The sequence below is a fragment of the Eubalaena glacialis genome, chromosome 1, assembly GCF_028564815.1.
Source record: "Eubalaena glacialis isolate mEubGla1 chromosome 1, mEubGla1.1.hap2.+ XY, whole genome shotgun sequence".
NCBI lineage: Eukaryota > Metazoa > Chordata > Mammalia > Artiodactyla > Balaenidae > Eubalaena > Eubalaena glacialis.
Window position 1 is genome coordinate 175,163,339 of NC_083716.1, and position 26,494 is coordinate 175,189,832.

At 37.3% G+C, this 26,494-nt stretch overlaps 1 protein-coding gene across 2 annotated transcripts in view; it reads left to right on the top strand.

Moving 5' to 3' along the window:
- Positions 1–26,494, top strand: part of XIRP2 (xin actin binding repeat containing 2) — a 292,985-nt gene that overhangs the window by 260,177 nt on the left and 6,314 nt on the right. The window contains exons 5-8 of one of the 2 annotated variants that reach the window (XM_061201244.1): positions 12,565–12,675; positions 13,054–13,126; positions 14,080–14,210; positions 14,873–24,224. In XM_061201244.1, coding sequence (XP_061057227.1) covers positions 12,565–12,675; positions 13,054–13,126; positions 14,080–14,210; positions 14,873–24,224 — 9,667 coding nt within the window. The remainder of the gene's footprint in view (positions 1–12,564; positions 12,676–13,053; positions 13,127–14,079; positions 14,211–14,872; positions 24,225–26,494) is intronic. The other variant, XM_061201245.1, reaches the window with a different exon arrangement.

Here is a 26,494-nt window from a genome sequence, read left to right on the forward strand (position 1 = left end):
CAATCATTTTGTTTGCAGAGCTTAGTAAAATCTGCAAAATGTTTTTTCCACATGATTACTTTTATAAAACGGGTGTTTTCTGTAAGCACTTGACATCAGAGGATATTATTAGCTCTTTCTGCTGCTTCTGGGTCTGATATTTCTCAGAATAAACCTGTCTTCATGGATCTCTGAAAATGATTGGATTGAGTCAAGCTTGTCTATTCTTTTGGATGTTCATTTATTTATTAGTTTGCATAATTACAAATGAATTATCATGCTTAAAAAAACTGGAAGGACACAAGGCCTGAGCAAAGGAAGAGGCATTAAGAGATTCTGTCCTTAGCACCATGCTCTTACAGAGATATGTTTAAGAAATTCTTCATTTTTTCCAGCTTCTTTGCAAATCTCAACATCACAGAACCCAGAGTAAGATTACATCTCCTTCTAACAGCCTTTTCTTGTCCTTGTTCTTTATCCCTATCTATCCTGAGTGATCTACCCAGCGTGGTCCAAGAAACAGCTTTTTAGGAGACTACTTCATTTCTAACCCCGTCAGGAGGACAGGGCACATCATATACCAGCCACTAGATGGGCACCAATAGGGGGAGCCAAGTGCTCAATTCATCTTCCTTATCCTTGGGTAAATACCAGGGTCTTCTAGAGACATCATCCTGCTATGGTATTTGAAATTCCTCCCTTGGATCCTGCAATTCATCATATTGCACAGTGTGTAGAACTGTTTGGGGAGGTTTAGGGTGCTTCGATGAAGTCAGTACTTTAGGCTGGGGTTCAGTTTGTGAGCCTTTTATCAGAAGCATTTTGTATCATTATTCTAAAAATATCAACAAATTCCCCCCAATCATATTTTCTGTGTTTTGTTTTTCTTTTAGAGGATCAAAAAAAGTTTTCCTTTTTTTCCTCAGTTCCTTTTCTTTCCTGTCTTTATTTTTTCCAGGCCTTTCATTACTAGAGAGGGGATTATGATAATAAGAAAGTGTACCATCAAGTCTGGGTACAGAAAATAGAGAAAGAAAAGCAATAATTTGTGGGGAGGAGGGAGTGTGAAAAAAAATACCGATGAGAGAATTATAGATGCTTACATACAGAGCTACTTTTTCTATATCAGAATCAGATGCAAATATGTTGATTTCCTCCTGTAAGAGTAGTGGTGAGACAGACAATATCATGTCACACAAAATACAGGTTAAATTACTTAAATATAATGATCATAGGCTCTGTGTTTGGCACCTATGCTCAGTATTATTTCTCTTCTTATAATTTTGAGATACATGATCAAGTATTTATCCTTTACTGTTTCATAGACCACTATACTTGAAATAAGTTTTAAAGACTATCACTCCTTAGCAAAGCCTGTTTGAATCTCATCCACTCTGATGAATTCTTATAGAACCAACTTGATCTTCAGTCATGAGTCTTCAGCAAGTGGGTGGGTACCCTATCCTTTACAGTGCCCTGGAACTGATAAGTGTAATTGGGAGAAAATCCAGTACAGATCAAAGGGTATGTCCTTAAATTTCATTTCATCTCATTTGTTTCTATAAATCTATAGGAGTTAAATGGCTCAATTTTTATAAGCTGTAGATGTATATTTTTAGGCAAAATGAAACTATTTAAGCATCTACTTAAAGCAAATCGTTCTTTATCCTTTTTTGTAAGAACCTTGTTTCCATTTTGAGACTCTTCTAACCTGACATTGATTTTTATATTTCTTGAAATCTTTGCACTTGATGACTGATACTATACTGATAGAAAAGATGGTTCACTGAATCAACAACCCTAAAAGAAATAAAGAAAATTGTGTGATTACCTGATATACTGGTGAAAAGCATATTAGGGTAAAAGACTCAGTGATTTTTTTCAAAAAAATGAATATACAATAAAAATTACAGCACATGATTATTAATTTTTAGATTCTTTGAAGGCATTTCAGTGCAGTTCTTCAGCATGCTTAGCTAGTTGAGAATAACTCTCCTTCTTTCTTGTCCCTACTTTAAATGCACTTTAGGTACATCACAAGTGCACGTTGAGCACATCACTTATTGCTTTTAGGTGTTAAAAGCATTGACTCAAAACAACTGGTTGACTGAATTCTTGTTGATCTCTATTTTCATGGTATATGTTTGGAATTTTCAAATCTTGCACAGCATTTTCGCTTCAACTCCTTTTCCTGGTTAAGTCCATGGGTAATCAACATGTAGAATTTAAAAATGGTAAAATTCTTAAGAAATTAGATGTTATAAAGTGGGAAGGGCCTTGTATATTTCCTGACACGTAACAGCACTCAATCAATGGTAGCTCCTTCTATCTATCTCCTTCAATGCTTCCCTACTCTCTACCCCAACAGATTACAAATGAGGATTCTAAGTGAGACTGAAATTAGCTGTGATTTACTTACCTGATTTCTCACTTGAATTGATGACAAACTCCAGCCCATAACCCAACATTCCTGTCTCTACTTCAGTCTCTTTCCATTCCCTATTTTACTAGTAGATACATTCACCAGTGAAATTGCAACTAATTACCCTTTTATTTTTCCTGATTTTCCCTCATTGTGAAGAAAACCGAAATGATCAGAGTAATTAATTTGTAGTCATAATTAATAATTATCCTGAAATGCTTTGTTTGCATGGATTATCCTGGAATGCTTACATCAGAGCCAAATCTGTTTTATGGTGCTTTTTCCTTCTTCTTGGATTTTATATAAGGATTTGAAATGTATTCCTCCCAGTGAGCAAGACTGATGACCATAAAGGCTCAGAGGGACAGTGAAAGAAGGAGGCAGGTTTGTAAAACAGGAACTCTTCATGACCCTATTAGCAGGCAAATTGTACTGTCTCAGTCTTCCTAAAGGAACTTGTAATGTCACATGGAACATATATTGCCAAGAAATAAGCCCAAATCAATTTCATCATAGGACATGAGTAGCGTTCTCTACTATGTTATGTGTTGTCAAAAATGAGTGGCATTCCTTTTCTTGTGTTTCTAACTGGTTTCTGTTTGGTTAATAAGACCTCCGTGTTGACAAATAATACTTTCTTAGGAGAGGTAATGTGCACTTTTCATTCTTTTGGACATCTGAACCTCCTGTACTTGGGGACTCCGCCACCCCATGAGGCAAAACCAGCCTCCACTAGGAGAAGCTGCAAATACCATACACTCACTCTCCTGGCCCTCCTGGTATCTAGGACCCAAGCTTGTGAACTAGACTGCACCAATCAGACACCTCCAACTGAGTCTTTGCATAAAGAAGTAATGAAATGGCATGAGAAGCAGGGACTATGCAGAATCAGTTTTGGTGATGGCTGGTGGCGGAGATTAGCTACATCAATTTTCAAGAAAGAGCCATTCTAGAAGCAATATCTGTTATGTAGTATCAATGGCTTTGGCAATGAGTGTGTCCAATGTCAGCAGCACGGGTGCCTTCTCCAGAAGGTTCTGCAGCATTTTTCAGCACTGTTCCTGGCTACAAAACCTCCAAGTCTTATTCTGTGAGAATAAGTATATTTCTGGAGTCTTATTCCTGGAGATTCTGTGAAATACACTTCTGCTATGAAATGTCTCTTTAACAAAGTACCTGTCCTATTTAAATCAGTTAGACTCTGATGCTTGACACTGGGAGCTGTGACTGATAAAACAATACATAAATTACAAATCTTAACATTCTTATTTTATCGTCTAGATGAGAGGCACACAACAGGACCTTTTAGGAAAGAGTTAAGTGTGAGAAGAATTGTATAATAGTAGACTAAATCACTGTGAACTGACTCTCCACTGGGTACCAGTTCATGAACGATGAACCAGAGAAAAACCGGATAGGTGATCCGAAAGCCACTCTCTGGCCATGCCTCTATAGAAATGTCCATGTCCTAGGGGCCAGAATGACTTAGAAGAGTTATAATATGCATAGGCACCTTTTTGCTTCTCTTTGAAAAATCCCCCAAATCCACTACTTCTCTGGTTGAAAAAAATGTACATATTGAAATTTGTTTTTTCCTTCGTTTCTGGGCTTAATTCTACAATGAAAAAATTCATGGCAAAATTTATTGACATAACCACAGACAATCTACTTTCCTTCAATCTTTTTTTTTTTTTTTTGCCTTGTTTACTATGTATCCCAAGTTACTAGGAAAATAGCTGATGCAGAGTAAGTGTGCAATGAATATGTTAAGCAAAGATAGCAAATACTAATGTAGCACTTATGAGCCAGGTTTTCACATATGTTAACTGACTTTCTCCTCACAATAACCTTCTGAGATAGGCATTATTTTTAGCTGCCTGCCCCCTACTTTTTTTTTTTTAATATTATTTTTATTTATTTATTTTTGGCTGTGTTGGGTCTTCGTTTCTGTGTGAGGGCTTTCTCTAGTTGCGGCAAACGGGGGCCACTCTTCATCGCGGTGCTCGGGCCTCTCACTATCGCGGCCTCTCTTGCTGCGGAGCACAGGCTCCAGATGCGCAGGCTCAGCAGCTGTGGCTCACGGGCCCAGCCGCTCCGCGGCATGCTGGATCCTCCCAGACCAGGGCTCGAACCCGTGTCCCCTGCATTGGCAGGCAAACTCCCAACCACTGCACCACCAGGGAAGCCCCCCGCCCGCCTACTTTTTTTTGACAGGAAATGAACTCATGGAAGATCTAAGTAACTTGCCCAAGAAAGTGAGCAAATGTGATCCTAACTCAGGAAAGCTGACTCCAGAGTCTGTGCCTTATTTTTTTTTTTATTCAGCTGATAGTCATTAAGCACTCCCCATATGTCAAGCACAAAAGATTCAATGATGAATATGATATTATTTTGCCCTCAAGAAGCTCACTCTATCAGAGAGAAACACATATAACAAATAATTACAAGTGCAATATGGTAGATTCTATCATGGAAAATATAAATGAGGTTTGTTGGGACACAAGGAGGTTGTGATAAACTTTACTCTGGATGAAGGATGGTCAAGGAGGGGAATCTGAGGGTGGAGGATGCTTCAGCTGAGACTTAAAATAATTTTTTATAAATACAGAATTACATTCTAGGTGAAAGGAACAACTTATGAAAAAGGTAAAATAGTATATTTGTGAATATAGTGAGGCACAATTGAGTCATGAAGCTGGAGATGTAGCCAAAGGCTGTATAAGAGAAAAACTTATATGCTATAATAAAGAATTTTTACTTTATTCTAAGGCAATCAAAAACCATTGAAGAAACAAATAGGGGAGTAAGATGAATAGATACGCATTTAAGAAACATTTTTTCTAGTTGTATAGGATTGATATAAATAGTGTCGAGGGGCTTCCCTGGTGGCGCAGTGGTTGAGAATCTGCCTGCCAATGCAGGGGACACGGGTTCGAGCCCTGGTCTGGGAAGATCCAACATGCCGCGGAGCAACTAGGCCCGTGAGCCACAATTACTGAGCCTGTGCGTCTGGAGCCTCTGCTCTGCAACGAGAGAGGCCGCGACAGTGAGAGGCCCGCGCACCGCGATGAAGAGAGGCCACCGCTCGCTGCGACTAGAGAAAGCCCTCGCACAGAAACGAAGACCCAACACAGCCAAAAATAAATTAAAAAAAAAAAAAAAAATGGTGTCGAGGTTAGACTGAAGAAGGTAAGTTAGGAGACTACTGAAATAGCAGATTAAATACATGAGGACTTAAACGGGTCAGAAGTTCTAGGGTAAAGAGGGCATTGACTCAAAAGATAATTAAAGATAGAATTGGAAGAGCTTATAAATCAATTGGATATTGGTGAAGAGGGGTAATAATAAAAAGGTAGAATTCTTCTGTTTCTCTCTTTTGGTTTGCATTAATTAATGTAAGATATATCTTACCCCTGGTTTTCTTTTTCTTTAAAATTTTTTCATTCTTTTTGCAAGCTTTTTTTTGTATTTTCACTGCTCCTTGAGACTAAGTTTTAGCCTCTTTTATTGTACTTTTATGTTTATTTATATCCAAGTGCCTTTTTTGTTTTAAGATGCCTTACGTCTATGTTAGATTGAAATCTTGTATACATGTATGTGTGTGTGTGTGTGTGTGTGTGTATAAAAAACATACATCTACATAAAACTTCTAGACGGTGTCCTTTACTGAAAATTGAATGTTTTTATGTATCCTGTTCTTTTTATTTTGTCAAATAAGTATTGTTGTTTATATTACTAATATGTTTGATGGCCCAGTTGAGAGTACATCTTTTACATGTTCTTTTAATGTACCTTCAGCATTTTTGGATGCTGGGATATGGCTCTATAACACTTTGGGGAAAGTAGAGGACAAAGTTTTAGTAGTGAAAGCTGGCATTACTTATTCATAAACCTCCCTCTTTGAAGTCAAATATTCCTACTTTCAAATTAAGTATTTTTATTAAAAATTTAGAAGTTTTGCTCTTTATAGCTAAATATGACCAAAGCATAATTGTTTTGAGCGCAGAAAGAGCTGAAATTAATTGAATGATAGTGCTTCTCTCAGAGATTTATACAACAAACCTGCATAATTCATGCATGTGTATATATTACAAATCTTGTCTCAAGAGAATTTCAAGCTAAGTGAGCCATTTTTATTCCATTAGATATGTATGTACATTTTTTAAAATTAATTAATTTATTTGGCTGCACTGGGTCTTTGTTGCGGCGTGTAGGATCTTTTTAGCTGTGGAATGCAGGCTCTTAGTTGCAGCATGCGGGATCTAGTTCCCTGACCAGGGATCTAACCCAGGCATTGGGAGCGCAGAGTCTTAACCGCTGGACCGCCAGGGAAATCCTGTACATATTTTTATATATTGCACAGATATAGAGATAGATGAATAGACAGATGATTGATACGTAGATAGGTTGGTAGATAAAACTTTTACTAAAACAGTACTGACAATGCCTAGCAAAATGCTATAGAGATAGTTGGTGCTCAGTAGCTATTGGTTGAATAAATAAATGTATAAGTGAAGCTATATACGATCACTCACATTTAGGGATGCAGTGATTTCAAAGGAAAAAGTTACTATCTTAATTTTTTTTCTGAATGTTTTGCATCATCAGTCTCTTAGGATCCAACAGTCCAACTAAGACACACTCATAGCTTCAGGCAGCATTACTACTGAACCAAGTAAAATTGTAGTCTTCACTTCCAAATATATCGCGTTATATGAAGAATCATGACTTACATTTGCCTTGATTCTTCTTTTCCCTTGATATTAAAAGTAAGGATAGGGGCTTCCCTGGTGGCGCAGTGGTTGAGAATCTGCCTGCCAATGCAGGGGACACGGGTTCGAGCCCTGGTCTGGGAAGATCCCACATGCCGCGGACCAACTGGGCCCGTGAGCCACAACTGCTGAGCCTGCACGTCTGGAGCCTGTGCTCCGCAACAAGAGAGGCCGCGATGGTGAGAGGCCCGCGCACCGTGATGAAGAGTGGCCCCCGCTCGCCGCAACTGGAGACAGCCCTCGCACAGAAACGAAGACCCAACACAGCCAAAAATAAATAAATTAATTAAAAAAAAAAAAAAAGTAAGGATAAAGTATTGTCTTTTATTGTCATCATAAATACCTCAACTTAATTTTTTGATGTCATAGTAATTCTGCTCAATACATTTCTACTGCTATTTCTACGTGATGCTTGGCAATACATCAGATTCACAAACTCAATGAATAATAACAATTCACTAAAAAAAGAACATACAGACTAGTTTTTTTTTTTTTTAGCACCATGAAGGTCTTTTTATCAAAAGACCACCTGAAAATAAATTTTCCTATTTTTCAATGTTCTTTACCTTTTTGTATGTGTTTGTTACCTTCATGTATTTTTTTGGTTTCTTGGTACAGGCTTCTCCTCCCTCTAATGATGTCAGCTGCTCTTCACAGCATCACAGCACTGCCCATATTCTTCCATAAATGTTCTGATCACTTGCAATGTTATCAAGAGACCTCTTCTGCATATACTTTGTCAGTGACTGACATGTTATTGTTATATGCATCAGCTTCAGTAACTCCACCTACCAATCATAAAATGTTCAGTGTCAAAGATTGTCAGCCAAAATACCAAAAAATAAAATCATAGGATTATGTGGGGAAAAAATAGAATTTTAATTTTTAAATTAGATTTTTATAAAATCATAAAATTTTCACACTCCTGGGAAAAAAGTGACTATTTGCTCATGATATTACTATTGACTATTTGCTCATAGTATTACTATTCACTCCTTGATATTTTGGAGGGCATCTACTCTCTACCAGGAAGCTAAACATTGGGATTTGAGGATGCATGAATTCAGTTAAAGGAAAGGGTCGTATTATCAAATAATGAATGTGAAATGGATAGGTGGATAATAGAGGTGTGTACTGACCATACAGGAATACAATAAAAGAAGCAGTAATAGGGAACTCTGTATAGAGAAGTCAGGAAAGGTTTCAAATAGAAAATAATTTTTGAGCCAAGACTCAGAAGTGTATAGTGAATGAGGAAAAGCCCTAACTTGAAGCTCCAATGCTAGGGACGTCAAATTTTATGCTGTAAAGTTTTAAAGTAAATTTTTAAAACGTAAAGAGAAAATTCAGGGCAAAAAGAAAACATGTTTGAATTCAAACATATCAAAATCTAGACAAACACAATATATCAACCACAAATTTTTATGCTTATCACTTAAAAGAAAGAACTGATTATTCTTTCAAACCTTGAATCAACTGACATTTTTGCTAACATAAATAGCACATTTTTGGTATTGTTTCTGTCTGTTTGACAATGATGCATATAACATTAATACATCATAACCCTTCCTAGTTTTATTAAGAATGAGGTTAGTGATGGGTAAAATTGCTGAATTACTGGCATTGAGCATGAGCTGTTTTTTCCACTCTAGTGAGGCAGTAATCATCTACTCTTCTGCCAGTCTTTCATCACACTTTTTTCTACTGGGTATACTTCTAAGAGTCACGATAATAGTGAGTCACCATAAAAAGTCTGTCCTTTTCTTTCCTTACTCATTATGCTAGCATGAGTTTGCATTTTTATCAGTGGAAATGTACAATGTCTTTTCCTGTAATGATAATAACAGTGGCAAGTTGGGTAGGCAGAGTGTGAACTCTTTCCTGTGCTGGAGAAATCTCCTTAGGAGAAGTGTACATCCATGAGAGACTTTTGTAATATACTTGACTAATCTATGAGCTGATATCAGATTGGCGTGAGCTATGCAAATATTATAACATTTTGTGATCATGCCACATTTTCTCCTTTAGATTCCAAAATTAGACCACGTATATCATCTGTGTTTCTTTTCATGGATGAATGAGATTTAAAAAAAGAGTTTAAGTGTGATTTAGTAACTTACCCAAGATTATAGCATATCTAATATAAAGGAGGGAGTGTGTACTATCCCCATTCCTGGCTTTGGTTAATCCACCTGTGAATAAAACTGCATTTTTCTTCTTGCAGCCCAATCTATATTTGAATTTAATTTTTAAGTACCAATTTCATGAACTGTTCCATGTGAATTTGCATGTGGTATTCTGGCCAGAGTTCTTTATTACATTTTATTTGTGTAATTTGATTTCTTCCTGAGCATTATGATGATCCATCCTTTTATCTAACCCTTCACTCTATAGACACCAGCAATTGGGAAGAATGAAAGTCAGATTTAAAATCCAACTCTACTAGTTGCATAATATGAAACACAGTAAATGACGGAAACAAAATCTTGGAATGTTTTAAGACAGACGTTATGTAAACTGCAGAAAACAGAGGGCAGTAAAATTGATGCATTGACACTGACATACCAAAGTACTGTAGCAATTACAGTTGTATTTAGTAATAGCACATAGTGCTGAAGAAGAAACTTATAACTTTAAACTAAATTTATGTATCCTTCTACTGTTTATGTTGTGTCATCTCCCACAAGAAAATATATTTAAAGATGATAGGCAGGTTTTTAAAAAAATGTCAACTTGGTGTTAAATACTCTATTAGTGAGTGATGGGAACAGTGACCAACTGAAAAGTATATGCCCCAACTAAGACAGGTAGCCACTACTTTGTTCCAGCAAGCCACTGCCATGTTGGAATATGGCATATTGCCAGATCTTCAAAATTTTCAAACATAAGCAGAAATCTTGATTTTTTTGTAGGTTTTAATTAGTTCAAAACTTTAAAAACATTGAGTGGGTCAAATAAGCTTGTCTCTGGGCCACAGCTTGTCATCTGGGCCTCTAGGCAGAGACGTGATTCTATAGTAATGATCATTGTGCCCTTCAATAAGGATCTTGGTACTGGTCAGGTTCCCATGTCCTTTGCTCTTTCACTGTCTGTTTAATCAGTACTTCCTATTTCTCAGTGTGTCATAAGAAAGCCGTAGAATATCCCCATTATATTCCTATGGATGGAAAGACTTGCCATAGTTGTAAACAGTTATTATGCAAAGAGTTGTTATTTGTGCCCATGCATTTTTTTCTATCTGTGGTCTTCAATGACAGTTATTGTTCCCTCCAGCCTAATGTTACTAACACCCTTAAATAAAACTTGATTATGCAAAACTTTTTATTATATAGAATTATGATTTTTTGAACTTAAAGGAAAGTATATGAATTGTTTATTTTCTATACTCCCTCTTGAAAAAGTAAAGTACACATTTTGTTCATTGTTCTAACCCCAGGTTCTAGGACATTCTCAGGCAAATAGAAGGTTGAATGAAATTCATTTATTAATGGAAATTTGCTATTTTATTCATTCATTCGTTAAGTAAACTTTTCCTTAGCATAAACTATGTGTCAAGCATGTTAATAAATATCTATTGATATATGTGGATCATTAACTAGGGCTAAAAACCCATTCGGCTTAGGAAAAGATTACACCGGCCTTTAATTTAATGAGATATAATTTATACTTTTTCAGCTTTATTGAGGTATAATTGAAAAAATTATAAGATATTTAAAGTGTACATAGTGATAATTTGATAGACATACACACTGTGAAAGGATTCCTCCCATCTAGTTAATTAACACACCCAATGAAATGTAATCTACATTTTAAAGTGCAAACCTACATTTTGGCTTCAATTCTCTGAAAGACTTTTGGGAGGGTATCAATTTTTTGTCTTAATTCTCCTTCCTAGATAGTGTAGTAAGATCAGATAATACTGTATATCTCTAAGCAAATGTCTGACTGCCACTTGGTTAATCAGAACTTTAACCCTGTATACCAGATACCCGTGGGCGTAAGCCAGACACTACAAGTCCACTAGCAAGAAAAAAAATCACAAGTCAAGATCTCATGAGTTAACTTTAAACTTATTCTTGGTTTAAAGCTTTAGAATTTGATCCCTTAGAACTATTTAACTCCATGTTTTTTTTTAAAAAAAAAGTTAGTGCTCCTATTTGATTAATAGTAATAATGCCCCTTTGCTCACTTGACTATTCTCTACTAAGACAAAAATTTTAAAATCCCATCTCAAAAACAGTATTTGTTAGTCATGTAGATATCAAGGGTAAAATGAAATCCCAACTTCAAAGGCGTTCAAATAGGTGTGTTCTTGGAGAGTCATCTGTCTATGTCCTTATTTTTTGATGTTAAGATTTTTAGCAGTATGCCAGCTGCTTCACCATATCAATCAGTCAATCAATCAATCATATACTCGTGTCAGATCACATTCTGTAATAACAGCAGGGCTGGATCACCAAAATTAATAGGCGTTTCAACCCTCCAATTCAGCCAGGATCACTGTGCTAACTTAAATCAAAAGTAGCGCCATGTGTGAAGATAGAGACACACTAGCATAATATGGCCTATTTTTATTGGTTATATTTAATGGTTATATTCTTCAATTGAACTCTGGATGTGTCATCAAACCAGAAGGCCACCTTGAAGATGGGAATGTCTTTCTGTAGAATGAAAATCTGGCTTATAGACAACAAAATATATTTCTTTTTCATCAAGGGTTTTCATTTTCTTTTTGAGATTCGTCTTTGCCATGTTGTGTATGAGTTGCCTAATTAACATTTGTTCCTTTCTAAGGGTAGTAGGCAGAATAATGGCTCCTGAAGATATCTATGTCTTAATCCTCAGAATTCGTGAATATGTTAAGTTACATGGCAAAGAAGAATTAAGGTTGCAGATGAAATTAGAGCTGCTAAGTAGCTGACCTTTTGACAGGGAGATAATCCTGAATACTCTGGATTAGTCCAGTGTAATCACAGTGGTCCTTAAAAGTGAAAGAGGGGATCACAAGAGAAAATCAGAGACGTGGCAGAGTGAGAAAAAGTTCAACTTGATAGAGGAGGGGGGCCATGAGCCAATGAAAGTGGGCAGTCTCTAGAACTGCAAGAGGCAAGAGAATGGATTCTCTCCTAGAGCCTGCAGAAAGGAATGCATGCCTTCTGACACCTGCCAACACCCAGTAAGACCCATTCAGGGCTTCTGACCTACAGAACTGTAAGATATTAACTTTGTGGTAATTGTTACAACAGCCAAGTAAACTTATATACTGAGGAAACAGTTTTTTTTTCAGAAGCGTCTGTCACTGAAATTGCGTTAATAAAATAAAAGTTAAAAATTTCAGAATTTTCTTAAGGCATTGTCCATTCATTCATTCATTCATCCATTCATTTTCAGGAGGTAATCCATAGCAGCCAGGTCGACATTGCAGGACGCAGCCAGGAAATGGAAAGAAATGAACAAGAAACTTACAAAGCACACAAAATTGATGTTCTTGGAACAGAACTGGTAACTATTTAGAAAGACAACACTTTCCACACAGTTTGCAGAACTGTGTGGAAATTCTGACCTTGTTATAAACAGTTGCTTTTATTGTCCTTTATGTATTTAATATCAATACACATCAGTGTCTCTTTCCCTACTTTGGGGTTGATATTCTTTGAAAAATAAAATGAGCACCCTAAAAATATAAGTGCACTTTAGGTGTAAATTCATATTTGTTCTGTTATAGCATGAACCCATGCATTAAAATAAATGATCAAAGTGTAATCAATGTGCGCTGAAGTCTTGGATGAAAATCACTGTGCAATGAAGAATATGTGTGCAATACTGAAATAATTGACTTCTTAAAAACAATTATTTATTTAAAATTATCTTTAAACACAGGTCTCTCATCTTGAAAAACACACTGAGGAAATAAATCAAGCTTCTCCACTCCATCAATATGTTCAAGAAACAGGTAAGAGTCTGGTATTATTTCACCCCAATATATCTTTTTCCTATTGATGTTTCTGTGTTTGAATGGAGGACTTCCAAAGCACAAACCTTCCCACTAAATAAAGTTAGTAACTATGACTTATGATCCCAAAGGGGACAGAGTAGTATTTCTATATATAATTAGGTTCTGCCTGTGGTACGAGATGCAGTAAGCTTCTAAAATAGTTCTTTGCCCTTCAACCCTATGATGTATTCATCCAAAACGCCTAGAAGGTGATAAGCCAGCCACCTCTGAATTGCATTTTGCTCAGGGATCCAGAATAAAACTTGATGTTATCAAGCTCCCTGGGAACAGAAAAGTTATCTAGATTGTATTACTTTTAATAACAAATATAAGCACGTTTAAGTCTAATTCTCCAACCCACAGATATGAGATTAGACTACAGGCAAACCTGTGCAAATTTGCATAAGATGGGTACAGGGTGTCTTGCCTATAAAAGGGGAATGAGAAGTTTTGCTGTCCCAAAGTGCTAAAAGGGTAGATTTAAGCCAACTGTGACCCAAACGTTATTTGACTATACCTGAATTTGGTTTTATTTTAGTTTTGCTTAAAGAAGTAGATCTTCCTTTTCTGTTCTTCTACTGTTCTTTTCTTGTTTTATAACTTTTATTATTCTTTTTGAGCATAACAGCAAAATATGCTTGTAGAAAATTTGGAAAATACATACAATTAAAATAAACAGCACTTTCATTACTTATGACCTTCCATCCAGAGATAATCACCACCACCTTTCCTCCTATATTTCTTGACATATACTAACTTACATAATGAAATACTGCCATATGTATACATTTATATCCTGAATATTTTTACTTAACTTACATTATGAGAAGTTTTCCATAGCATTATAATGTCTTCTCAAACATCATGTTTATTAGTTACGTAATATCTCTGGTGTTGTTTTCTTCTTGTAGTCATAGATACACCTGAGGATGAAGAGATTCCAAAGGTTTCAACTAAGTTTTTAAAAGAACAATTTGAAAAGTCTGCCCAGGAAAAGGTCCTTTATTCTGACAAAGAGACGACCCCAACCAAGCAGATTAAGGTAAGATAATTTCTCTGCACAGAGACATATTAAGTGTAAAACCAGATGTAAATACATAACATTTTCAAATTATTGAATGTTTGAGGTGGTTTTTCAACAACAACAAAAAATATCCAGAGCCAGTACTTACTCTGTTCCGTAAGAAGAATATTATTCTATATGAGAAAAGCAGTAGAAAGAAAACTTTTCTCACTAGAGAAAATTAGAGAAGAAAAAATTATGTATGCACTAAAGTTAAATAACTAACATTAAAGTAATAAAGCCAATTTTAAAATGTCAGCTACTTACTCTGTTCTGTTTAAAATTCCAAGGAAAACAAAACAACCCTCAAAAGTCCTTTAAGACTTTTATCATTTCCCTCTAGATTACTCTGCATAGCACATTACATAAAGGAGGAAAAATAATCAAGATTACGTGTAAATGTTAAAATACTGAGTCGTTGATGTATTGAATAGGGAATATAACTCTAAAAAGTGCAAATAGATTACAGGGAAGATAGTAACAAATACTGACTGTTGCTCCTAAGTAGGCCTCTAAATGGAGTATACCACCCATTGTTCCCAGTGCAGATGTCGTAGCAGGTGGACAGGTGAAGGGCAGTGCCTAAAAAGTCTCTACCGCTACACTCATCTTTATAAGATTTGATTTTCTCTCCCTTAAAGATTGAAAGTGAATATGAAGAGACTTTAAAGCCATCATCAATTGTGGGTACCTCTTCCACTTCAACCAGCCAGAGGAAGGAAACATCAACCACAAGATACAGTGACCACAGGGCCACTTCCTCGACTCTGGCACAAGTTAATGCCACTTCTTCGGAAAAGGCAGAAGAATTTCCTCCTCCCCCACCCGACATACTTCAAACTCCAATAGATGTGACAGCATTTACCCAGTCCCCTGAACTCCCCAGCCCTCCTAGAATACCACCAGTCCCCAAAGAATTATATTCCAAGCAAAGAAATTTGTATGAATTAAACCGTTTATATAAACACATCCATCCTGAGTTAAGAAAAAACTTAGAAAAAGATTATATCAGTGAGGTTTCTGAGATTGTTTCTCGTCAAGTGAACCTGGGGAGCTCAGTTTCAGCAGATGTGCAACAAGCCCGGTATGTTTTTGAAAATACGAATGACCTTTCTCAAAAAGGTCTGAACTCGGAAAGAGAACACTTGGAGTGGGATGAAATTCTGAAGGGGGAGGTGCAGTCCATGAGATGGATCTTTGAGAATCAGCCATTAGATTCCATTAACCATGGCTCTCCAGATGAAGATAACATCTCCAAGGGCATTGCTGATCGAGAAATCATTGCTGGTGGTGATGTGAAATATACAAAATGGATGTTTGAAACTCAACCCATCGATACTCTGGGGGATCATTCTTCTGGCACTGAAGAAAATGCTGAGAAAATTCCTGAGCTAGCCAGAGGAGATGTCTGCACAGCCCGGTGGATGTTTGAAACAAAGCCATTAGACTCAATGCATAAAATGCATAAAGGTCAAGAAGAATCAATAGTAACTGCCATAAAGGACATAACCGGGGGGGATGTCAAGACTGTGAGATACATGTTTGAAACTCAACATCTGGATCAACTTAGACACCTTCACTCAGTAGATGAGGTGCACCTACTGCAACTCAGGTCTGAGCTCAAAGAAATTAAGGGAAATGTTAAGAGAAGTATAAAATGTTTTGAAACTCAACCATTGTATGTTATTAGAGATGGTTCAGGTCAAATGCTAGAAATTAAAACCGTTCACAGAGAAGATGTTGAAAAGGGGGATGTGAGAAGAGCACGTTGGATGTTTGAAACACAGCCCTTAGACACAATTAACAAGGATATAACAGAAATTAAAGTCATCAGAGGAATATCCATGGAAGAAAATGTCAAAGGTGGGGTGAGTAGGGCAAAGTGGTTATTTGAAACTCAACCTTTGGAGAAAATCAAAGAAGAGTCAGAAGAGGTCATCACTGAAAAGGAAACAGTAATAGGTACAGATGTCTCTAGAAAGTGTTGGATGTTTGAAACACAGCCATTAGATATTCTAAAAGAAGTTCCTGATGCAGACCCTCTAAGGTCTGAAGAGATAATAGGGGGTGATGTACAAACTACTAAGCATTTATTTGAAACACTTCCAATAAAGGCTTTAAAAGATAGCCCTGATGTTGGAAAACTTCAAAAAATTACTACTTCTGAAGAAGAAAAGGGGGATGTTAGGCACCAAAAATGGATTTTTGAAACCCAACCTCTGGAAGAGATTAGAGAAGATAAAAAAGAGTACATACGAACAGTGAAACTTGAAGAAGTTGACAGAGGAGATGTAAGGAATTACACACGTATCTTTGAATCAAACAACTTAATTAAATTTGATGCATCGCATAAAATAGAGGTGGAAGGAGTCACAAGAGGTGCTGTAGAGTTAAATAAATCACTCTTTGAAACAACACCATTGTATGCCATTCAAGATCACCTTGGAAAATATCATCAAGTAAAGACAGTCCAGCAAGAAGAAATCCTAAGAGGGGATGTAAGAAGCTGTAGGTGGCTTTTTGAAACAAGGCCCATTGACCAGTTTGATGAAAGCATTCATAAATTTCAGATAATTAGAGGAATATCTGCTCAAGAAATACAGACTGGGAACGTGAAATCTGCTAAATGGCTGTTTGAAACCCAACCTCTTGATTCGATTAAATATTTTAGTAATATGGAAGAAGTAGAAAGTAAAACTGAACAAGCTACAGATATCATTAAAGGGGATGTCAAAACCTGTAGATGGCTTTTTGAAACCCAGCCAATGGAGTCTCTTTATGAAAAAGTTTCATTAATGACTGGCAGTGAAGAAATTCATAAGGGAGATGTCAAAGCCTGTACTTGGCTCTTTGAAACTCAGTCACTTGATTCCATAAAAGATGACTCCGAAGCAACAGTCAAATTGCAAACTGTAAAACAGGAGGAAATCCATGGTGGGGATGTTCGTACAGCATGCTTTCTTTTTGAGACAGAAAATTTGGACAGCATACAAGGAGAAGAAGGAAAGGAAATCAAGGCCGTGGAAATGGATATCCAAGCTGGGGATGTCTCCAGCCTGCGACATAAATTTGAAAGTCAGTCCTTAGATTCTATAAGTTCCAGTTCAGAGGAAGTTTTGAAAAAGATCAAAACCCTAAAGACTGAAGATATTCAGAAAGGCAATGTTTTAAATTGCAGGTGGCTTTTTGAAAACCAACCAATTGATATGATAAAAGAAAGCCAAGAAGGTGATAAATTAGTTAAGACAGTGACAGACATACAAGGTGGAGATGTAAGAAAGGGGTGCTTTATTTTTGAGACTTTTTCTTTAGATGAGATTAAAGAAGAATCTGACTATATTAGCACCAAGAAAACAATTACTGAAGAAGCAATAAAGGGTGACGTAAAAAGCTACAGAATGCTCTTTGAAACCCAGCCACTCTATGCAATTCAAGATGTAGAAGGGTTTTATCATGAAGTGACAACAGTTAAAAAGGAAGAGGTAATTCATGGAGATGTACGAGGGACAAGGTGGCTTTTTGAAACGAAACCATTAGACTCCATTAATGAGTCAGAGACTGTGTATGTTATTAAATCTGTCACACAAGAAGATATTCAGAAGGGAGATGTTAGTTCTGTCAGATACAGATTTGAAACCCAGCCACTGGATCAGATTACAAAAGAACCACGTGATAGTGTGCCCACTGTAGACTATATTCAAGGTGGGGATGTAAAGACAAGTAAACAATTCTTTGAGTCTGAAAATTTGGATAAGAAGACTTATATAAGAACAGTAAGTGTCAATGAAATACAAAAAGGCAATGTTAAAACATCTACTTGGCTATTTGAGACCCACACTCTAGATGAGCTGAGAGGAGAAGGGTCAGGATATGAAAATATCAAAACAGTCACCCAGGAAGATATGCAGAAAGGTGATGTGAAGCAGGCAGTGTGGCTTTTTGAAAATCAAACTTTGGATTCTATTAAGGAAGCAGATGAAAGCATCACAAAAATCACCAAGGAAGAAATCCCTCCTTCTGATGTCAAGACAACTACATGGCTCTTTGAAACTACACCCCTTCATGAATTTACTGAAAATAGGGTAGAAAAGGTGGAAGTTATTGGCAAGAGCATTAAAGAAACCTTAGAAGAACTCTACTCTCAAAAAGTTATTGAAGCTCCTGGAATCATCATTGAAGCTGACGAAGTTGGGGATGTTCGAATGGCAAAATACAAGCTCCTGAATCAAGCCTCTCCTGAGATACAGAAAGAAGAAGTCCTCAGGGTTGATCTCAGAAGTATAATGGTGAAGCTACTTTCCAAAAGAGACTGTAAGAAAAGAGAGATTTTGGTTAGTGAAGAAGAGAAGGGAAACGTTAATTTGACCAAAACTCAATTATTAAACAGATCAACAGAATTTCATGCTGAAAAAGAAGAGATAGTGAGTGGTGATGTCCAACAAGCAATAAAAAACCTGTTCTCCGAGGAAGGATCTGTAAAGAAAGGCATTTTGATTCAGGAAGATGAAAGAGGAGATGTTCACATGACTATCTATTGTCTTCTTCATGAAAATGCTGGTGACACAATTAAGCGTGAAGAAGTAATAGGGGGTGATGTAAAACGTACCATTCATAATTTGCTATCTTCCATATCAAACAATAAAATATCTGAAAGGGCTAAAATCGATGCTTCTGAGAGGGGAAATGTTCAGTTTTTTACAACATGCATAGAAACTGGAGCTTTGGATTATCTCAGACAGCTCCAGACATGGTCAGATGAAATACTAACAGCTAGGAAACAAGAAAAAGAGGAAGATATAATTGGTGGCGATGTAGAAGGTACAAAACTGTTATTAAAGAAAAGGCAATCTCAGGTTGAACGTACTGTTAATGAAACTGACATCGTCCCAGGAGATGTGCATAATACAGTTAAGGTTCTTCTGACAGAGCCTCAGAGTACATCTTGTAAGTTACCCAAAGAAGAAATCATAAAAGGTGATTTGAAGTCAACCCTAAATTCCCTGAGCCAGGCCATAAGTCAGAAAACAGTGGCTAAAACAGAAGAAATTATAAAAGGTGACATGCTGGCCACACTCAAGTCACTTAAGGAATCAAGCCAAAAATGGAAAGAATCTAAACAGCCTGATGTCATCCCTGGGGATATAGAGAAAGCTACTGAATGCCTTGAAAAGAGTGCAAACACAAGGATGGAAATCCTGAAAAAGGAGCTTATCCGAGATGACCTTGAAGCATCATTAAGGAATCTAAAAGAAGGACAAAGAGCTTTCAAAGAGGTAAATAAAAAAAGTGTAATCAAAGAAGATGTGCAATCTGCGATGGTAGGATCTGAGGAAGAGCAGAAAACCGAGAATCATCAGGTGGCTGTCCAGAGGGACCAAAAAAGCGTTCTTCAGCCAAGACCAGGACCATTTGAGCCGGCAGCCAGGTGGCAGGGGGGAACAGACATTCTTAATCAAACTATAGGGAAATCTTGTCATGGGGATTTAAGAGAAGAAAGAACTGAGGTTAATCGTCCAAAAGCCCCCAAGGGCACCGTAAAGATTGTCATAGATCGTGAACAAAACAATGATGCCCTTGAGAAAAACCTTAGAAGGCTATCTAATTCACACCACAAAGCTATTAAAAATGTGTTGGAATCAGGAGACAGAATGGGTATCTGGACTGATAACATAACAGAGCAACGTCTTAGAGATGAACATGTGAGTGGACAACTGACTTCAACTGTGTCAGTTAGGGAACATCTAAAAACCAAGGAATCAGAGACAGTGAGAGAACAGAAGAAGGATGCTGTCTTTACCCAATCTATTGATAAAACAATTGGAAAGCAACAGACTGAAACTTGTGAAGTGAGGAATGACCACCAGAAGATTGAGGCTTTCCCTGACAAGAGTCCTAAAAATACCAAAAACACTAAAACATCAACAGATACACAAAGCTCTAAGCCCAGTTTAACCCAGGGTCCAGTCAACAAGATGGCTGGAGAAACCTGTGAAGTTTCAGAGGACTTTCAGAAGCAGACTCTGTTAAAGCAAGAAATGCAATATTCTAATAAAGATATAAAGAAAAAGAACGTGACCCCTCAACCAGTGTGGCAGACTTTGCCTGTGGATCAAGACATGTCAAATGTAACAGAAGTGAAAGTCTCCCAAAAAAGCCACAATAAATTTAAGGCAACTGACAAAAAGCAGACTGATATTCATCTGAAAAGCCAGGACTTTCTAATGAAGACAAATACTTCCAAAGACTTAAAAATGGCAATGGAAATGTCCTTTAATCCAATCAACTGTAACCCTGAAAATAATGCAAAAGAAAGTGAGTTCCCTCTTCCACCTCCATCTCCACCTCCTCCTCTACCTTCCAATTCATCAGCTGAAATTGAATTTCCTCTTCCTCCTCCACCTCCTTTCATGATGTTGCCTGAAAAAAATGTGTTTCTTCCCTCACTGTCCACAGAGAAGATAAAGGCTGAATTTGAGAATTTCCCAGGCCTCCCTCTTCCTCCACCACCAGAAGATGAGAAATTTGAAAGAGAATGTCTAGCAATGTTTCCACCACCTCCCCCTCCGCCAGCTCCATCTCTAAAACCAGCACATCTCCTTTCCTCTTCTGTTCAAGAAAAGCACAGTGGAGCATTCATACAATATTCCCAAGAAGAAGCCTCAAGCTCTCAGGCTAAAATCATAACAGGAAAATCTGGAGGACGTTTGCCACCTCCCACACTCCCCAAACCCAAATTTCCCAAGCAGATAGAAGATAAGAAGGATCATAGTTCCCCAAAAGTTGAATTGGAAAATTCACCGCCAGATATGGAATGTAAAATTACTCCCTCAAAGGATCAGAAAAGAGTAATAATGGCAAGTAGCAGTGAACACATAGAGACAAAGCAGAACGTATCTAGAAAAAGTCTTGATAAAAGAAAACAATTATCTATGGACTCTACAAGGTCTCTCTCACAGACAGTTCCAGAAACTTCACCACCCAAGGAAAAACTGATAGCACCTCTCGTAAAATCTCATTCATTTCCAGCAGGTTCAGGACAGCAAAGTCCAAAACCTTATATGAGAAAATTTAAGACACCTTTAATGATTGCTGAAGAAAAATACAGACAACAAAGAGAAGAACTTGAAAAACAGAAAAAACAGGAGAGTTCTTGCTACAACCTAGTCAAAACAGAAAGCCAAAATCAAAACGTATCAGAGTTGAAAAAGGAAGTGCTGCTACAAAAAACAAAGGAGGAGGTCCCCCTAGCTGGAATGGATTCAGGGGTCGCTGTGGCCCAAACCAACCCAGTCTCTCAAAGTCTTTCTCAAGTACTAGGAGTGTGTACTGATAACCAGCTTTCCACAACACCAGCAGTGACATTCGCTTCCAAGAGGCTCCAACATGTCCCAGCAGCCTCAGAAGACAAAGATACCGTGAAAAGGGAAGCTTTGCAGAGCTCAAGGGACATGACCCAATCTAAATCAGCTCGTGAAATTAAACAGAGTCACCAAGAATGTAGGACACAGCAAACACAACAGAAGTATCTGGAGCAGTTGCACTTGCCCCAAAGCAAACCAGTTTCCCCCAGTTTCAAAGTTAAAACCATCAAGCTTCCAACTCTAGACCATAAGTTAAATGAAACAAACCACAGCTATGAAAGCCATGAAAAGCAAGCTGAAGTTGATGTTCAAACCATTACCAAACAACAGTACCAGGAAACCGAGAAAACAGAAGCAAGGACTGAATGTAGCAATAAGCAATTGGTAGCTGAAAAATATTATCAGTTACCTACGAAGGAGAAGAGAGTAACAGTAAAACTGCCTACAGAATCCACAGAGAAAAGCCATGAAAGTAAACTCAATATAGTTCATGAGAAGCAAAAAGAATTTAGAGAATCTGAGAGTGGGAAACTTCCAGGAAGTGAAGAAACAATTCAGGGACCACCAATGATTGGTCCAAAGAAAGAGAAACTAGTAGTTGAAAGAAAACAAGAACATTTGAATAAATCAGCCCAGAAGGTAGTCAAACAAAAGGTTACTGATGCACATCTTGATTCACAGACTCAGAATTTTCAGCAAACATATATACAGACTTCTCAAAGTCAAGGTGAACATAAAAAATTGCCCCAGCCATGTAATAATCTGCAGGAAGAAAAATGTCTTGGTGTCAAGGGCATACAACAGAAACAAGTCTTTTCTAACACTAAAGATTCAAAGCAAGAGATTACACAGGACAAATCTTTATTTTCCTCTGTGAGAGAATCCCAGCAGGATGATGGAAAATGTGCTGTAAATATATTGGAATTCTTGAGAAAACGTGAAGAACTACAACAGATTTTGTCTAGGGTAAAAGAGTTTGAAGCAGAGCCAGATAAAAATGGCCTTAAAACATTTCAGATGCTCTTAAATATTATTCCAGTATGGCTATTAAGTGAAGAAAAAAGAGAATATGGAGTTCGCATTGCTATGGAGAATAACATAGAAAAAATCAAAGAAGAAATAATGCACATTAAAACTCAGGCAGAGGATATGCTTGTGTCCTGTGTAAATATAATTCAAACAGCCATGATATCCTCTAAAGCAGGAAAGCAGAGAAATAAAGCTACTAGTGTTAATGAAACATTATCTAAAGTGTCTAATGCTGATGTCAGCTATAATAAAAACACTGAGCGGAAAGAAAATACAATTGTAGAAAAAACAGAGCACCACCAAGTAGCAACTCATCAAGAAGCAACCGCTCAGCATCATGTGAAAACACATCAGGAAATTAAACTAGATGATGCCAAGGCTTCTCCTCCCTCTTTAAAAACACGCCTGCCATCACCAACTTTCATAACAATCGAGTCTACTGCACGGCAAACAGAAACCTCTGCTAAGGATGAGCTTTCCCAGTCCCCTAAAAAGGACAGTTTTGCTGAACCATCACCAAGACCTGTGTCACAACCACCTAGAATTCTCAGAGCAAATACCTCCCCATCTCCACCCAAGAGTCAATCTGAACAGCTTGTCAAACTCAAAGACACCACTGCGAAGTTATCCAGGGGGACCATCCCAGGTTCATCCATAACCCCGGTTCCCATTGTAGAGAAGAGGTCTGAGATCATCACATCTCCTGCAACACTTCGTCGTCAAATTAAGATAGAGGCTCGTGGTAGGGACTCTCCACCTACAATCACAATACCTATAAGTGTAAATCACGCTGATAGTGGTTCCTTCAGAGAATCCATGGAAGCTCAAGAGGAAGAAAGGAAAGTAGGGAAAAGGGCGACTTACATTCGCAAAGATGGAGTAAATTCCACTAAGCGCATGGTGCCAGATACTGAGAGTTTTGACGCAGTCGAAATCATCCGCAAAGTCGAAAAACCTCACCTATCAGAGCACATGCAGAGGTATGAAGCCGCCAACCGGACTGCTCAAATGGCTGAAAATGTCATGAATGACCATGAAAATGAAATAAACAGATGGTTCAGGGGATTTGAGGATGGCCTAGGTTTTGACGCAAAGTCAAATAGAAGAGTTTATGCAAATGGAGAAGCAAACCAGAATATAAAACAAGAAAGTCGTACATTTTGTAAGGAGGAATGTGGATTAACATCTTTAGAAAGCGCTAGCTTTACCGGCTTTTCTCACAGTCATCCTAGAGAGCTGCAAGAAACGATGCCTGTTAAGCAGCCCAGCATCCGCTCTGAAACAAAATCTCTGAGTGAACTTTTCTCAGGTGTGGATGCATTTGAGAGTCAAGTTGTTGGGTCGAAGATGATGGTCTCTTCATCACAAGGCTCAGAAGCTGGCAGATCCGGCTTTGACTTCAAGCACGCCCCACCAACCTACGAGGATGTCATCGCTGGCCATATTTTAGATGTTTCTGATTCACCTAAAGAACTCAGGAGGAATTTTCAACAGACGTGGCAGGAGAGTGAAAGAGTTTTTAAAAACCTGGGATATGCAACCTCAGATGCTTCTGCCACTGAGATGAAAACCACCTTCCAAGAGGAAGCTGCATTTATAAGTGGTAAATGAGCTTGCAAAGAGTGAAGGAAGATTAACCCATTTAAAGGCACCTGTTCCATAACTAAGACGATTTGCAGATAAAAGAGTACCTGGAAAGTACTAAACAACATAACCTAAAACTAACAGCTTTCCCTGGTTGTTGATATCCTTCCCTTTACAATGCTTGCTTTTACTACTTTCTCTTTACAAAGGAATTTAATATGATTCACCAGCACTGTGTGAGAGTAACAAATACTACTATATAGATTATTGAGACCTGTGTTTGTCAACGTAAATAAGGCTTTGGATAAAGCAGCAGGTATAATAATAATTGTTATTGTGATAGTATTAACTATTATATGGAACTATATATTTATTAATCATTGTATACCATTAGCACATTACGAATATTTCTTATGAAAAGTTATTATTTCAACCACTTGTTAAAGACAATATTAGATAATATTCCTTGACCTACTACTGACGGATTTTTAACTGTCAGACTTAAGTGGTGTTTGAGTTTGAATTCAACACAGCCTGTTAATAATCCAAGAAACAATTTACACTCTTCATATGTGTTTTAAGGATTTTTATTGATTGGGATCTCTGACAAAAGTGTAGGTATGGAGGGGGCTTCCGTGGTGGCGCAGTGGTTGAGAATCTGCCTGCTAATGCAGGGGACACGGGTTCGAGCCCTGGTCTGGGAAGATCCCACATGCCACGGAGCAACTAAGCCCGTGAGCCACAACTACTGAGCCTGCGCGTCTGGAGCCTGTGCTCCGCAACAAGAGAGGCCACGATAGTGAGAGGCCCGCGCACCGCGATGAAGAGTGGCCCCCGCTTGCCGCAACTAGAGAAAGCCCTAGCACAGAAACGAAGACCCAACATAGCAATCAATCAATCAATAAATAAATCTTTAAAAAAAAAAAAAAGTGTAGGTATGGAATTAGACCTTTTGTATATAAATTATTGTTACTGAGTTGGATGGAATTAGCTTTCTCTACTGCCACTGTTTTTTTTTCTATAAATGATATTTTTCACCTTTTTTAAACCCCAAATTATAACTCAGTTGGCCTCATTCACAGATAAACATGGACAATAATTTTAAAATATGATTATATTTGGAAGGAGGGAGATTTAAAACATGTGAACTTAGTACAAATTTTTTAACGTCAGAGAACAGCTCATTTCTTTATATTTTCCTACTTTTTACAATTAATGAGGCTTCACAATAAAAAGACTTGACATAATTAATGTAGTGCATTCTTTTGGACAGATTGAAATAACGAGTTTAAAAATAAAAACTGCTGAAACTGATAATTCTGCCTCTATCATATTTGCAACATATGTGTCTAGTTTATCAGGTTAATATGATTTCTTAATGTACTTGCTTCTGGCATAATTAAGCAAAGCTGTCTAATTAATTTCAAATGCTCAGTTTCTAAGGCAACTACAAACAAAAAACACAAGGAAAATGGTATTAAATATGGAAGTGTGTTTCCTATTAGAACAAAATAAACAAAGGGGATTTCTCAGTAGCCCAAATTGAGCATCAAAGCATTAAAGTGTATGTATTTTTTTATATAAAGAACATTGAGCATATATGCTCGTGTATATAACTACTATGAAAGCTTAGTTATTCTCACAGGATTGTTGTGAAGATCAAAACAATACTCCGGTGAAAGTTCTGTGTCAGTTTTGAACCATTATGCAAACACAGGTTAGTAACATAACTACTATTATTCATAGGAGCTGGCATTCACATGCAAGCAGCAGCATGTGACTATAGGTAGAGGTAGGAAAATCATAAGAGGCAGATATAAGAATCCCCAGAGCCATAAAATCTTAAGCCGTTTAGATTGAGGACAGATGGCCCTGAACATTTCAGTGTATTTAGGAGACTCGTCTTAAAGTTAAGAATTGGTGTTAGAGAGTCAACACTAAGTCATCAAGAAAATATCTAAACAAATACAGTATCAGCTGAAAAAGATATGTATATATTTTGGAAAAATCTCGTCAGGATGCTTTAAAAACAAACACTTTGGACCAAGTTAGGTGTAAACCTTTATATATATGGAAAGTCGAGTTATTTAGAACGATAAGTGTTCTCAGGGCTCCTCGTGGCTGAGTTCCCTATATATTCTTTTTAATGTATTAAAGTTAATGAACACGTTATACTCATGTATATTTCCTGAAATAATAAAATCCACTTTTACAATGTACAAAAATAGAGACACCAGAATAAGGTTGATTGTACCAGGACCTTAAACCTGATGGGGGGATGCCCTGCAT